The sequence below is a fragment of the Belonocnema kinseyi genome, chromosome 1, assembly GCF_010883055.1.
Source record: "Belonocnema kinseyi isolate 2016_QV_RU_SX_M_011 chromosome 1, B_treatae_v1, whole genome shotgun sequence".
Lineage (NCBI taxonomy): Eukaryota > Metazoa > Arthropoda > Insecta > Hymenoptera > Cynipidae > Belonocnema > Belonocnema kinseyi.
In genome coordinates, this window is record NC_046657.1 from 180,898,455 (window position 1) to 180,915,142 (window position 16,688).

At 31.7% G+C, this 16,688-nt stretch overlaps 1 protein-coding gene across 1 annotated transcript in view; it reads right to left on the reverse strand.

Moving 5' to 3' along the window:
* LOC117181542 (Werner Syndrome-like exonuclease) overlaps positions 1-16,688 on the reverse strand; it is a 35,605-nt gene that overhangs the window by 12,390 nt on the left and 6,527 nt on the right. Inside the window, exons 2-3 of the mRNA XM_033374347.1 lie at positions 4,691-4,821; positions 4,325-4,549 (exon numbers count right to left, since the gene is read on the reverse strand). Of these exons, the coding sequence (XP_033230238.1) occupies positions 4,325-4,549; positions 4,691-4,821 (356 nt within the window). The remainder of the gene's footprint in view (positions 1-4,324; positions 4,550-4,690; positions 4,822-16,688) is intronic.

A 16,688-nucleotide genomic window follows, 5' to 3' on the forward strand; every position in this document is an offset into this window, starting at 1 on the left:
ATCCACTCATACCTGCCAGGCACCCATTTTTACGTTCCTCATCATCAGACGAACATCTCATGTGAAAATTGGCCTTATCCGTATCACGCTCCCATTTACGTTATCAGCCCACGGTCTATTACGAGGCAGACCCTGGGGCGCATTGAATTGCTCGTAACGAGTGACCCTTTCATTTTTATGAGATGTAGGTCAGTTACCAATACTCAAATTAAATAAGCATGGATTGATTCAAATCTAATTAGCAGAAATAGTATATTTATATAACTTGAAGAAAGTGAAAAAGGATTCATGAAAATTAGTTGATATTTGCAGTAATAATAGAAATGTTAAAGCCCACACGAAAGTATAGCAACATATATCGTAGTGCGGAAGGAAACTCATTTTTTTAAGCCTTGAATTTAGCCCTGATTTGTAATTTTTTTAAATTGAAGAGCGCTAAATTTCGAAGCGCATCTAGGTCTAACATATTTGCATTTTCATTTATGTATTATACACATATTAGATTGAGAAATAGCCAAAGATTGTAATTTATGTTGAGACAAATATGAGGAGGCGAACAGCAAAAGCGCACAAGTCACAATATGGAGAATAATGAGTTAGGATTATGTTTTGGATCTTTCCCATCCATTATATCGCTTGGAGTAGTCAAAATCGAGCAAAACATCACTTTGCTTGAATTCAGTAAACAAATATTTTCAGAATTCTTCTTTTTGCCCTGTCAATTACTATAAGCGTGATTTTTATAAACCAACAACAATCGTACATGTTATGAACAATTTTTTGCATAAATTTGGAATTTGTGGTTTTCCTTTATCCTCTGAATTATTATTATTATTATTATTATTATTATATATATAACTAAAAATAATATATTTCTTAAATACATGAAAATTCAGTGATCCTTGCAACTGAATAATAACAAGTGTTTATTGTACATAGAAAAAGTTTATGCAAATCTCTGTAACAAAATTTGAAGCAGCTTCAGTGCAGAAAACATTATCCAGGCCAAAGTTATTATTTGATTTTTTTACAAAATCAACAATTGTTGTACCTTAACAAATATAATCAAACCTATAGAAAAAAAACCAGTTATTAAAATTATGACAGACCACCACTCTCACAATAATTTAATGCATTTATATACTAGAACAAATTTTTTTAAACCGAAATTCAAATATTTTGTAATTTTTGAATTTACTTTCTTTATAAAAATTAAATCATACAATAATCACATTTTTTCTGGTAATACTCTTACCACTTATATTTTTAACTTCATTTTTCATTTAACCTTATTTCAATGTTTATTATTTTAAATCCATGTGCACAAGGTGAAGATGATCATTTTCATCAACAGAAGTCGGTTTAGTAATTGATTTACTAAGGTTTCCTCACAACGTTAACTAGCAAACTCTGCTAATTGATTTACTAAATTTTATTATTAGAATTTAATAACACATGTTAATCAGTAGTTTTGATTGAGTACGCGAAGTAGTATTAGGAGATCCCACGCCCGTAGTAAGTCGGGTGTGAACAAACAACGTATATGCTTGTTGTCATGACGACACAACTGCCGTTTTGTGAAAAATCAAAGATTTTGATTTTTTTGTGCTACGAGCGAAGTCCAAGTTTTCCAGGAGTGGGCTCTCCTTATACAACGTCGTGATTGAGTACTTATTATTAAATTGAGGGAGTAGGTGTCAAGCTCGGTGTCAAGTTTTCGGCAAAGCTACACTTTTGTATGCACTTCAACGTTTCCATTCTTACTGCAATTGTTAACCGATTTTCAGGAATATTTTTTCACTTTCTTCCAAATGTATAAATAAACTAATTCTGATAATTAAAATTGAATCAAGTCATTCTTTCAAATGTTAGGTTTCGTAACCGGCATGAATTTTATGTAAATGAAAGTATAGTTCGTTCAGCATCATCCGATACGCTACACTGTTAAAAAAATCGTGTATAAGGTTTAATATAATTTGTGTGAAGAAAATATGCACTACCGCTACTGAAACGTAACATACATTGCTGTAGTGAATTTAATATACATTTATATTAAAGTTAATATACAGTTCGGTATAGAAATGTGCGTGAAAACTCAACCTGCTTTAATTTCTTTAAATATTGTAAAATATTCTCAAAACAAATTAATAATATAGAATTTGTCGGTTCAGTTGTTATTTATAATGAAAGTGCAATGTACGGGTAAAATGTTTTCCCAGTTTCGCTCTAATAGTTAAAATTTAAGGCAAATACAGTTAAGTCTGTTATTTATTTGCTTAATTGCACCTTTTGTCTTGAAATCCAATTTTATTTTTGGTTAACAGGAACAAGCTATCATGTTTTATTATTTAGAATCGAAAATTACAGCAAAACTAATTTGAAATTTGTGAAAAACGGAATTATATGATTTTTCTTATAAGTGATTAACATGAATGTATATGAAATTTAATATACGCGCTATAATGGCGATTTCATATGCTTGATATATTAATTTTAATACACATAGGTATATTAAATTTAATATTATTTTTAACAGTGTACGGTGTATGTGGCTATACTTTCTGTGCACTTTATAATTTCTATTAATACTACAAATATAAAGCGATTTTCATTAATCTTTTTTCACTTTCTTCAAATCATAGGAATAAACTATTTCTGCTAATTAAAACTAAATCAATCCATGCTTTCATAATTTGAGTTTTTGTAACTGACTTGCATCTCATAACAATGAACACAGCTACCACTGAGTGTCACTGCACTTTTCTCTCTTGTTCGATCCTTTTTGGATTATTAGATCAAATTTAAACATTTTTTCCAAAAACCGCGACTGGTCAGCAAAATAGAATAATATTTAGATATCGCAGGACGATAAAAACCAGTTTTTTTTTTTAATTTTTGAGAGCCATTTTCGGTACGCGCACGCTTTCAACCCGGTCTAAATATAACGCTGGACAAACTGCTATCACAATAGATCGAGCGCACGTTGAACGGGTGGCACAAAATGACGCAACAAACAATGCATATTTCCCACAATTTTTCGAATTTTAGCCTAAAACTGTACACAGGTATTTCTAGACGTATATTCAATCGATTAATAATAAGTTAAAAAAATAGATTGTTTTACACCATTTATACGCCTTATATTAATCGTCATAAAAAGTCCGATTTCACCCTAAGTATTAAACGATTTCAATTTTTTCTGAAAAATCTTTTTGTTATGAAATCTAACCTATTAAGGGGTTAGCACATTTATATTTCGAAAATTCGTGCAAAATAAATCACTCTAATAAAACGATTGAAACGCTAATGAAATTATTTAAGCCAAGAGGTTAGAACGGTTACACAGTGGGCCAGGAGACACGAAATCTTGGCCAAAAAAAAGTATGGAATATGAATAAATCAAACTATTTATCATTTTTTAGACTACCAAGAAAACCCATGAGTAAGCATTTCTAACCCAATTCGTTAACTATTATAGATTTTGGACGCCATTTTGTATTATAGATATTGAGTTTTGAATTTTTTTACCCAAAAATCCGTCATCAGCCATCCTTAAAACCCGCAATTGAGCATTTTTATCCCAATCCGTCAACTTTTTTCAATTTTCGCCGCAATTTTGAATACACCAGTTTGAATTTTTCATTTTTGTGTACAAAATGGTAATCAGTGATCACTAAAACCCACACGTAAGGGACCATTCATTATTTACGTACGGGCACGGGGGGGGGGGATACCTACATGACCTTATCTCGGAGGGATAGAGGTAAGTCATTCTTACGTAATATTTTACTTTGCCGAAAGTAAAGCGTTCTGTAAACCCGAAGACAAAATGCCCGTGATACAGCAATGTTTCAGGAACGAAAAATCGCACTCTTCTAATGACATTTAAGCTTGAAGGTAAACTAGGTAAAATCTAACGTCAAAAGAGGAGGGGGAGAATGGTCCCTAAGCACTTTTAGCTCAATCTGTCAACTTTTCTCAAATTTATCAGCCATTTTGAATTTTATATTTTTTATTACAAATTCGTAATCAAGCGACCCCAAAACCTCCTGAATAAGCGCTTTGTCTAATCTGTCAATTTTTCTAAAAAGTTTCCGCCATTTTGAGCTTTTTTTTATCAAACATTCGCAATCAGTGACCCCGAAAACGTCCGAGTAAGCACTTTTAATCAGATTGTACAATGTTTTTAATTTTGGCCGAGATTTCTGGTATCCTGGCCCACTATGTGTCGGTTTCTTCCACAAAAAGGGTTCTTTTGATGGTGGAATAATTATAAAAATATTTACAATTTAAATACTTTGATCAAATAAAAGCATATGCTTACTTTTTTATATTTACGCCAACGAGTTTAACTTTTGGATGACTCAATAACATTATAAACGAGGTTGGCAATTTCAATATGTCGTAGATGTGGAAAAGGTAGCAAAGTTCTTCGGAGAGACAAATTTGCGCCAATGCTGTTTTTCCACTCCCAGTTTGGAAACTGAAGGGCCATTCCAAATCAAAGCCTATTGGCACGATTTTTTCCTCGGTTGTATCTATTCTATGTCTATTATAATTGAGTAAAAAATTACGAATTGACATTCACAAAAATAATAACTGCAGTTCGAGTGAAGAATAAAAGAACGTTGGTATGTATTAAAATGTAAAATTGTTTTCAATATTTTAAAGACATGATCATTATACTCACAACATTGCGTCACATTTTTCAGCGATATCATAGAAGTCATTTAGAATGTTAATCCGTCCATTAAAGAGTATTGGTGGTAAGGAATCAATGTCGGGATCTCTTTCCGCTAATTCTGTTTGTTCTAGATTTTTCTGTAAAACAAATTTTTTAAATAATTATTTTATTCTTGAATCAGTACTAAGTATTTCATTCCTCACAAAAATTACACTATATTTGAATCAATAAATTTATCAAAAACACTATTACAAATTTCGTTTTCTATTGAAAGAAGGCTATTTGAGCTATTAAAGATACTATTATACCAAATCTGTTTTTTGTAATACGAGCACGAAAAGCATCATTTTTGTGCTTTTAGAGTAGGGTGGTCTAAAAATGCATTGGGAAATTTTTTATTACAATTTTTATAAAAACGCCCGGAAATTTGTTCGAATCCACACAAAAATAAATCCATTTTTTTAAATTATATTTAGAGGTAGCGCAAGCAAGCTCCATAAAATATTAACACGTATTTAACATAAGAAAAGAATACGTTTTTGTCCATTTTATTCAGAATCCTCAATATTATCGGAATCGAGTTAAAATGCAACATTTCTCTTCACAATTAGCCATAGAATACGAATAGAATACTTCTTTTAAAATATCTTCCTCATAAGTCTGTTTTATAGGGCTCCAAAAAATCCCGAAGTGAAACAATGGGGTTTGCGATTTTTTGTTTCTAATTATGATTTTTTGCTCTTTTTCATTCAAATTGTTTCTGATACATAAAATAATACTTTATACTAATTAATTTTAACAGAAATAATACTTTATAAAAATATATTATTATTGTTAATAATTTTCTCAATGGTAGAAATGTCGTTTTCTTCTCAAATTTGCAGCCTCTGTACAGTTTTTAGTTCGAGGTAATATTCACTTTAATTTAGCAAAAACAATTGTTTATAGCTATCTTATATATTAATACTAGATAGGTGCTGTTTTGTCCTGAAATTTTTAACTAATTGTCTATTTTTAACTTGGGCTGACTTAATGATTCATTAAATTTAGCAAAAATGATTGTTTAAACAAATTATAGTTTATAACTATCTTTGAAAACTCCAGAATAATAAAATTCTGGACAGTTAAAAATATTATCCAATTTGAAAATTCCCGAATAATAAAATTACAGACCTAATTAAACATAAAAAACTAGAAAATTCCCGAATGTTATGGCAATTGAGAAAATAGTTTTTTATTCAATATTTTTCATTTATTAAAAACACAATAATTAAATATTATTATCATAGAAACTTTGTTCAATGTTTGATTTTCTAAATTACTGTTTCAATTTAAAATAACAATAATTGTATAAAAATTGTGTACGAAAATAAATTTTCGAAAAAAGTAGGTTTCGAACAAAACAAACTTTGCAGGATTCCAGGGACTGAGAGCGAAATGCGTGAAGAGCGAAAAATCCGCTTCTCACTAGATTTTCTCCTGTTTATATTTTCTCGACCCTAACCTCAAAATAATGCACATGCATACAATTTTTATTTAGCAAAATAAATTTTTTTTTGTTATCCGTCAAAAAAGAATCCGGGGACGTCCCTTATATTTTATAGCACCTCCGAATTCAGTTTTTAATAATGTTAATTTTTCGGGAAACAACCGAGGAACTGTAACCGATTGAACACACGACGAGGTATCACATACCCTTAAATTGAAAAAATTCGGGGATTTTTTACATTGGACATTTTCTGTCTGCAATTTTCCTATTCAGGTGTAGAAGATTTCATTTTTTGGTATTTTTCAGTCATCCCTTTCGGAATTTGTTTAGTGGTCCCATATTTTCATGCCTTCTCTTAAAATTAGGTCATTTTTCAAAATAAAAAGTCAAGATTTACTTTCTAAATTATCAAAAGTATCAATTTTCTTTTAAATTATTTTCAATCTTTTCAAATTATTTTTGAAATTGTTCGTAACTTTCAAATATTTTTTTAACGGGTCCCCATTTTCTAATAAAAGGGTTTCGAAGAGATTTTTTTTTAATCTTTCGTAGAATAAAATGGATATTTATAGGTCGACCAAGATTTGTGTTCTTTAAAAAATTGGCTTACGTCTACTTTTGACCAGTTGTTTTTACTTAAGTACAATTTAGGTTTGTATCTTTGGACGAATAAATCCGATCTATAGTTTGACAAATATTTTTTATGAATCAAAATGTTTCACAGAAAATGACCCTGAGTGACCTTTAATTATTATTTTATAAACGTGAAAACCCCAGATTTCAATCTTTTCTGTGAAAAACACAATCTACGAATGACAAAACGAAATAAGAAACAATAAAAGCCAATTTATTGAGGAACAAGCACTTTGAAGAAAGCTGACCTTGAGCGAACATTAAATATATATATATTTTAATGTTTACAAAAATGAGGCGTTATTCTTTACAAACAAAAATAATTAAAATTATTTCCTGAAAAAATATCCTACTCCATCTTCACTCGATTGGGAATCGAACGACAAAACTTCTCATTTCCGGTCAGGTTCTTTTCCAATTAAGCTATTAGAGGGATCAGAATAAGAATTCTTAATTCAAGAAAATAACGCCAATTTTTAGCTAGGTGTTAATAATGCAATTATTTTTAAATTTATCTGCTATATCATCAGAGATTGTACCTTACTAAATCACCTGCTAAATCAAAATTTTATGCATGTGTATTATTTTGAGGTTACGTCGTTTTTCATCTCTGCCTTTCCGATAATCTGGAAATTATTTATGAAATAAAATTTCTTGATTGCCTGCAAACGAGGTTAGTTCAGGGAAATTAGTTACTATGTTTATTTGTAAGTCCAAAGTTTTCGGCCAAAAATATTTTGTAGTTTGGAAGTAACGCTCGGGTGAATTGTAACACACATAACCTCGAAATATACACGCACGTTGATAGCAATATCAAACATTTTTTGATAAAAAAAAAAAGTGTGTGGGGACGTCCATTAGCATGTTTGCTATCATTTCCCAGATTTTAAATGCAAAATATTTCTTATCCTAGGAAAAAAGCCGGGGGAATCTAACACTGAAAAAATCGATACTATTTCCTAAGCGCTATGCAAATTAATCACATTTCGCTAAATTAAAACTTTTTTGAATTAACCTACAAAAAAAGTGTGTGGTGACGTCCGTTGGCATGTTCGCTATCATTTCTCAAATTTTTAAGACAAAATATTTATTATTCTGGAAAAAAAGCCGGGGGAACCTGAAACTGGTAAAATCGACAATTTTCTAAGTATCACATACCCTTAAGTTGAAAAGCACCCTCTTAAATATCTTTTGAAACTAAGCATTTGTTTAGTTCTCTCAAGCACTCCTACTTTTTAATAATCCTTATTTCAAATTTAGCTGAAGCTTTACGATTTTAATGCAACTTTATACGATTTTAATTCGTAACTAAATAATTTGAAATGTTTCAATCTAAAATTATCGAACACTTCCAATTCAAAAATTGTTACATATTTTAATAGCTTTAAATTTCGAATTATTCAATATACTGAAGACAACAAATTTAAAACGTCAATATACACGGTGACCCATTTTAATCTATAATCCCAAACATCTTCTAAAATACTTTATTTACGAAGAAATGGTTCGGACGAAGGTTGACCAAGACCGAGGCGGACATTTGACTGTGCTATCAATTTTGACCTTAAGGGCAAATATCAAGGGCAAATGGAGGTAAGAACCTTTTCTTAAGTGAGAACCCTTATTTTTGACTACGGATTTCAAAACAGCGGAAAATTTTACGTCAAAAATGACCAGAAGAAAAATGCTTTTTGTGATCTTGGAAAGGTAAAAAATTAAGGTAAAATGTCTGAAAAACTATCAGATGCTTTTTTTCTAAATCGTTTTGGTTTTTCGGGATAAACAAACCATCAAGATGCTTTACAAAAGTCCATGAACTGTTAATGTGTACATCACCTTGAACATCATGACCTTCAGGTCAATTTTGAAGATCACTTGAAGGTCCTAGTTTCTTTCGATATGTACTTTTCTCGGATGAAAGTAAATTCTACAGCGACGGACAGCTCAATAGACATAACTATCATTATTGGCCAAACGAAAATCCTCACTGGTACACGCCGATGGATCACCAAAATCGATGGAGTGTTAGGGTGTGGTGCGGAATAGTAAATGGCTATTTAATACCTGGCTGTTTAATAAATTTTTTGACGGCAACGTTGACTTAGCAATAAGATAAATAATGTGGCTTTAACAAGGTGGTGCTCTGCCACATTTTGCACTCATCGCACGTGAATTTTTGAACTTAAATTTCAATGAGAGATAGATTGGACGAGGAGGTCCATTCGAATGGCCCCCTGCTCACCAGATCTAACATCACCTGATTTTTTTATGGGGTTATTTTAAAAATGCAGTTTTTGCTCAGCGACCGCCAACAAGGGAAGATCTGATGGAAAGGATTCGGGCAGCTTGCGCAGCCATCTCGAGAAACTTTGTTGAAAACTGTGGTCGGTTTTGAAAAACGTCTACGTTTGTGACTTCAAGCAAATGGAGAGCACTTTGAACAATTACTTCGTGGCTAATTATAACACTGGTAGCAATGGTGAGAGGCAAGGGGACTCACACCTTAACATTTCATCGACTTTTGTAAAGCATCTTGAACGTTTGTTTACCCCGAAAAACCAAGACGATTCAGAAAAAGGGCATCTGGTCGTTTATCAGACATTTGACCTTAAAATTTCTCACCTTTCCAAGGTCACAAAAACCATTTCTCCACAGGTCATTATTGACGTGAAATTTCGCTCTCTTTCAAACCCGCAGTCAAAAATAGGGGTTCTCATTTGAGAAAAGTGTCGTACCTCCACTTGACCTTGAAAATTTACTTCCAGGTCAAAATTGATGGTACAGTCAAATGTCCCCCTCGCTCCTGGTCAACCTTTGTCCCAACCATTTCTTTGTAGATAAAGTGTGTTAGAAGTATTCGGGATTATAAATTAACCCGATCACCGTATCGCCGTTTTTTACCTACGTTCACCGTATTGGGAGGTCAAACTGACCTGGTGTCTTGAAACTGTAGTAAATATGCATACCAAATTCTGGCAAAATTCCAAGATCACTTTTAAACCTTCTACTTTATGATAAAATTATAGAATTTGATATTCGTTAAATCAGAATATTAAATAATTAACAATAAACAAACTTAAAACGTATTCTGGGGGGGGGGGGGCGATTCCGATGTTAGAATTATAAAATTCAAAATGGCGGATCCAATATGGCGAATGCATTTGGCTAAATTTCATGTTTTTTATATTGGCCTAAAACATCTCTTCTAGGGGGGTTTTGGGGGTCCCTGATCACGATGGTAACGTCAGAACTGCAAAATTCAAAATGGCGAACGTCGAAACTAAGGTACCGGGAGGCGCCAAGGTTCAAATTGAATAGGTGCGAGATAAGACACGAATTAAAAGACAAAAAAGAGGAGTTTGACAAGCAAAGCAATAATTATAACTTTTCTTAACGTGAAAGTTCGTGATCAATGAAGGTAACAAGAGTGAGCAGAACGTCTTCTTATATAGGAATCAGCGAAGAATCGTCGAATTTTGTAATTCTAATATCAGAATCGTTATCAGCGACCCAAAAAAACCCCAGTAAATCGAGTTTTATACTGACTGTAATAAAATTGACCAATTTCGTAAAAAATGGTTGCTATTTTGTAGGCGCTATTTTGCATTTTTTAATTCAGAAGTCAGAATCGTAATCAGCGACCCCAAAAACCCCCCGTAAATCGAGTTTTATGCTCATTGTAACAAAATTCGAAAATTTCGTAAAAAAATGGCTGCCATTATGTAGCCGCAATTTTGAATTTTAAAATGTTGACAACAGAATCGCAATCAGCGACCCCAAAAACAACATAATCGAGTATTATGCTCATTGAGAAGTTATCCCTGTCTCTCAGAATCTTTTATAGACCAACATAATAAAAAACTATTTTTGCATATTCTAGATTTTTTTTTTAAACTATCATACGAAAAATTCTGCAAAAAATATTTTGTTTCGTTCAATGTTTGAGATATTTGCAAAAAAAATTTTAGATCTCTAAGACTTGTAGTTTAGACACAGCCGAATTAATTGTAAAAAAAAAGAGATTTTCGAGTTTTAATTGTTTATAACTAATGAGTAATTAACAAATTCACATACTTTTTGTGTTAGTTCTACTCCTAACATCCCCAAGAGTTTATTAAAAAATAGTATTCATATTTATATGTCAACGCGAATTACAAATCCAATAAAAACTTAAGAGAAGTAGGTGGGACGTATACGTCCTACTGCGTCGCAAAGGGTTAAAAGGCATGTTCTTAGATTTTTTTTAAATTCTTGGAAAATGCTTCTCTAAACAACAGTACTTAATCGACAAATTTATAGACTACAATTACCAGCCCTCTTCAAGTGGTGGGCGTGACATTTTCAACCCCAGCGCCTGCACATGTAGTTTAAAAAGCCTGTAACTTCCTTTCTATTTTAGCGATTTAAATTTGTTATGCTTTATTTTTTTCTTTTTAAAAAAGGTCCTGAGTAAAAATATGGTTCAGTGAATATTTGTCGGGATATAGGCTCTGATGTACAGGCAGTACTAATGATCGTGCTCAGAAGTAATCCTTTAATATTCCACGGAGTAGTTTGCAAGTCTACCATTCTTTCAACGCGTTCAAGTTCATTCAGAATGGCATGAAATCAGCTAATTAATGATTTAAGAATGTTATCCGGCGGGTCAGAGGAAGTTTAAATTGTTTGCTATTTGTTATAGTCTTATTTATGATAGTCTATCACGTGGAGATGGCAGTAAGATTTTAGATTTATTCGGGGTGCTTAATTTCAGTGAATCCCCTCGGCCTCTCAATATTCAGGGTGGTTAATTTGTATGGATACCCTTGCCTCTCACTTCACAGCGTTTTCTAATTGGTTCGCCTTATCTTCTCACCGTCCGATTTTTTTTTTCACGGTGTTTGCTAGAAAAACGCTAAAATTTACTAAACTAGGACCCGCCAAAAGGATCTTTTTCAAGAGGATACCCACAAGTATTTTTCAAAGGAACCCGAAATTATAAGAAAAGGTTTTTTTCGCAACAATTTACAAGCTACAAAACGCGCGAATTATTTAATGCTTAAAATGTTCCGGAATAATGTTTCAGTTACGGTTCTCTCCCGAGTGCGCCCAATACATGATTTGATCAAATATTTTAATTGGAGCGTTTCGCCTTTGAAAATTAAAAAATGAGAGTACCACAGAACTATACTGGACTATGAGGTACAATATTTGTTGGCGTTAATGGATTTTTCAATATAGTGAACTGTGTCACAAAGGTGATTTACATATCAGGTTAAAATATTTCGTTATATATTAAATACAATATCGATCAAAATGTTGACATGTAAACTATCTTCCTGGCATACTTCATTTGTATCTTGAATATGCTGAAAATAATTAAATTGAATATAAAAACTTGCCCGCCGCGCGCACACATTATCATCGCAGACCTTTTCAAATTAAAGTGAAAACCATCGACAACTGTAATTTGGCGTTTGTGAATTCTCTTTTGTTACAGCTCCTTCGGCTTTAACGAAGACATTCACATCACGTATCTCATGCTACGCATCCGATGAAAATTTTTCCAAAACGCGATATTTCAAAATTTGAATATTAATACGTGGCATCGGGTACTTTAAAAGACCGGATTAAAATTTTGAATTTTCGATAAATTGAACTCATTTTCCAGGGTTTCATCGAAACTTGCCCAACTTTTTAGCGTTTAAAAAGCAGTGTACGATATAAGACAGTACTAATAACTTTTATTTCCAACCCTCCCTCGCCCTCCCCGCAGAGCCCCAAATATGATACAAAAATAAAAAACTACATTTTTATGTATTACTGTTACTTTTGAGCAATTTCCGTCGTCTTTTTCATCAAAATAATTACGAATGGACAATTTGAATATTTACCATTTAGTTTAAAACAATTTTCAATTTTTAAACAAATAAAAATTATTTATTCCCAAAAAATCGTATTTTCTGATTCAAATGCAATATTTTGTCATTGTTTAAAGCAGTAAGTGTTTCTAAAAACATTATGTAATTATTTATTCTCTAATTTTAAAATTGCTATAAATTGAGCCAGATATCAACTTTCTTTACAAAATAGTATCCTATGCTACGTTTTGTTGAATAATTACATTATTTCCATACATTTTTTAAATGTTTAATAAGTTTCTATTTGTAACTAAAAAAATGAAATAAAATAGAACATATACAATTATATTTCTTACTGTATAGTTTGGCACGTTTCGATAAAACCCTGGAACATAAGTTCGATTTCTCGAAAATTAAAAATTTCCCTGTTCTGGGTTTTATAAATTTCTTCTAATTTTTCTTTTAATTGTTTCCGAAATTCTCTTACTTCTTTTTGATATTTTTTTCCGAGAAAAGAAGCAAGAAAAATGACATTGGTGATTCCATAAAAAACACAACCTGCCTTTTGTTTTATAGGATAAAGGATTTAATCAATACATTTTCTTAGCTTATATTTTAAACCAATAGTATTTTAAACCCATAAGAACTATGGGAACAGTTCGGAAGTCATTGTTAAAATTGACCGAAATATATATTTCGCTTCTGGTTATTAGAAAGCGGAGTGTATTCGTCAATTGAAATAGTACGAATGCAAATACAGATTTATTTTTACTTTTCATAGCTGTGTGTAACCCATATTAATTATTAAGTTCACCATTTCACTGGATAATGGACAAGGCAACACACAAGCCATGAAAACATTGTCGATGACACGATCAACTTAAACAATTGAATATCAGAATTTACGCTATAGATGCCGCGCAAGATTGTCCTGCAGTCGATAGCAGCTCAAAGCAAAGTAGATAAAAATGAGTGAAATAAGTAATTACTGATACATAATACACACTATTACATAATTACTGATAATTATCAGTAATCATTAGAATGAGACGGAGTCTAAAATATATGAAAACTCTAAAATGACCTTTTCATTTTAAAAAGTGACTTCTAGTGACTGTTTCTTAAAAAGTCACTAAAAGTGATTTAAAAAAAAAATGATTCGAAGAAATTATTCGAAAGAATCCGCCGCTTCGTGGGCGTATTTTCATAGCGCGGTGCGCGCGCGGCTCGCTAGTTTGAGCGCACCTAGGACGCGCGACTGTTTAATTCTCGCACTTCGCGCTCGATAATGCATTGACCTCGCGCTCCGTTAAAAACCAGAGATAGAAAATTTGGACGATTAAATTGCATTAACGTTTTTAATTTTCATCCAAATTAAAAATGTCACTTGGATAATTTCCAAGTATTTTTGTCAAGTGTCGGAAACATTGACAACATTTTCTGTAACTTGAAAACAAATTGGTCTAAAATTTTGAAACAGTTCTAAATTTTTTAAATTGTGTGCTAATCGATAAATTCGGCTAGAATAGTTTGAAATGTATTTGGTATCTACTGAAAATTTTGAATGAAATTTTTGGATATATGAAAAAAATCATTTTTTCTATGTTTTGAAAATTGTCGAAAAGTGTATAACTTTACCGATTTTCATGAAAATTAAACATTTTATTTGGATAATTTGCAAGTCTTTGACCCATCTATGAGAAACTTTGACAAAGATTTTTACAAGTTAAAAAAAAAATTGAAAAATTTGAGAATGCTATAATTTTTTTAATTTAGGCTATTCGAAAAATTCGGGTAGAATAGTTCTGAAATATATTTAGTATATGGTGAAAATTTTGAAGGAAATTTTTGGATCTATAAAAAAAATAGTTTTTTCTATTGTTTGAAAGTTTTCAAATTTTTAAAAGTATATAACTTTTCTAATTTTCATAAAAATAAAAAAAATTTTTTAGATAATTTGCAAGTCGTTTACCCATCTATAAGAAACTTTGACAACAATTTATAAAATTTCAAAACAAAAATTTCCAAATTTTGAAAATGCTCTCAATTTTATAATTTTAGTTCAGAATGTCTGATTAACGAACTTAGCCTTTATTTTGAGGATCATCAGAAATGTATCAAATTCGGACTCGATTGGACAAAACCTTCAAAAGTTAGCGTGGCTACAACATTCAGGTTACTATACATACTATACATACAGGCTGACAGACACCGATAAAATTGTATGATTTTCGGTTTCTGTAAATGCTGAAACGTAACGATCCGTTAAAAACCAGAGATTGAAAATTTGGATGAATACATTACATTCTCAGGAATGAGAATGTAAAAATAAAGTAACGAAAAGTGACTGTTCCGGCAAATTTATATCGTATTAATTCATGTACCTGGATCCAGAACTTTACGGACCTCTCCGGGACAGCCCTGAACAAGCTGGAAAAGGGGTTACAGTTACGGGAAATTCCGCAAACATAGACAGTGCGTATATTATTACAATTCATAATGTGCACTTTGTGCGTTGCTATTGTAACACTTGTTTTCCTCGTCTTATTTTTATAATTTAAAAAAGTGAAATGTTTTGAACAGGGCACAAGTTACAACAAAATTGTTAATTAACAAAGTTGTTGACCTAAATTGTATATACAAATTTGCTGTGGGCCTTTTTCTGATAGGAAGCGCACTTTTTTAAGGGCATGTGATACTTCCTCGTGTGGTCCATCGGGTACAGTTCCCCCGGCTTTTTTATCCCGAAAAAATTAAAATGTTTAAAAACTGAATTCGGAGATGCTATAAAATATCATAACGGACGTCCCCGGACTCTTTTTTGAGTGATACTAACAAAAAAATTTATTGTGCTAAATAAAAATTGTATGCATGTGCATTAATTTGTGGTTACGTCGTTTTTCATCTCTGCCTGCTAAAAAGGTTAGTTCCGGGCGATTAGTTACTATGTTTATTTGTAAGTCCAAAGTTGTCGGCCAAAAATATTGTGTAATTTGGAAGTAACGCCTGGGAGAATTATAAAGCACATAACCTCGAAATATACACACACGTCGTTAGAAATATCAAATTAAAAAAAAAACACAGACACACACAAAAAGTGTGCGGGGACGTCCGTTAGCACGTTCGCTATAATTTCCCAGATTTTGAAGAAAAAATATTTTTTGTTCTAGGAAAAAAGCAGGGGGAATCTAACACTGAAAAAATCGATACTAACTCCTAAGCGCTAAGCAAATTAATCACAATTTGCTAAATTAAAACTTTTTTGAATTAACCCACAAAAAAGTGTCTGGGGACGCCCGTTAGCATGGTCGCTATCATTTCCCAAATTTTTAAAACAAAATAGCTATAACTGGTAAAATCGCAATTTTTTAAGAATAACATACCCTTAAATATTAAAAATAAGACGAGGAAAATAAGTCTGTTACAATAGCAACGCACGAAGTGCACATAGAGATGAGGTGGGAGATTGCTTATGCCGTGTATTTGATTTCGACCGACTTACCGCAGCGTGCCCTGTTTGCCTTAGCCTTCCGGGAACTAAAATTAAAGGACCAAAGGCGCGCCCTGTTTGCCTTATTGTTATTTTTCAGGAACTAAAATGAAAGGTGGCTTAGCTACTACTCACTTGGTAAAACAGGGTACAATTTGATAAAGTCGGTAGAGAAGATCGGAGCTGGTAACAATTATACATAATAAAATAATAAATTAAGAAAAATGTATCAAATCTACTCCTTTAAAATTAATTATTTAACTAAGCTTTGGCTTTAATGATTTTCTCAACTAGAAAATGTTATCATTATAAAGATCGTTTTTTATTTATTACCTCCAGTTCTTAGAATAATATAATTATTAATTAATTTATAATTAATACTGTGAATAATTATACCTAATTATTTTGATCCATGTTATTTAGATTTAAATTCATTGTTGTGTTTTTAAAGATAAGAAGTTTATATAATAATAATTAGAGTATGATCTTCAATTCAATAGATTCTATATATTAGAAGCTATTCAATATCAATATTATTAATATTTTACATCA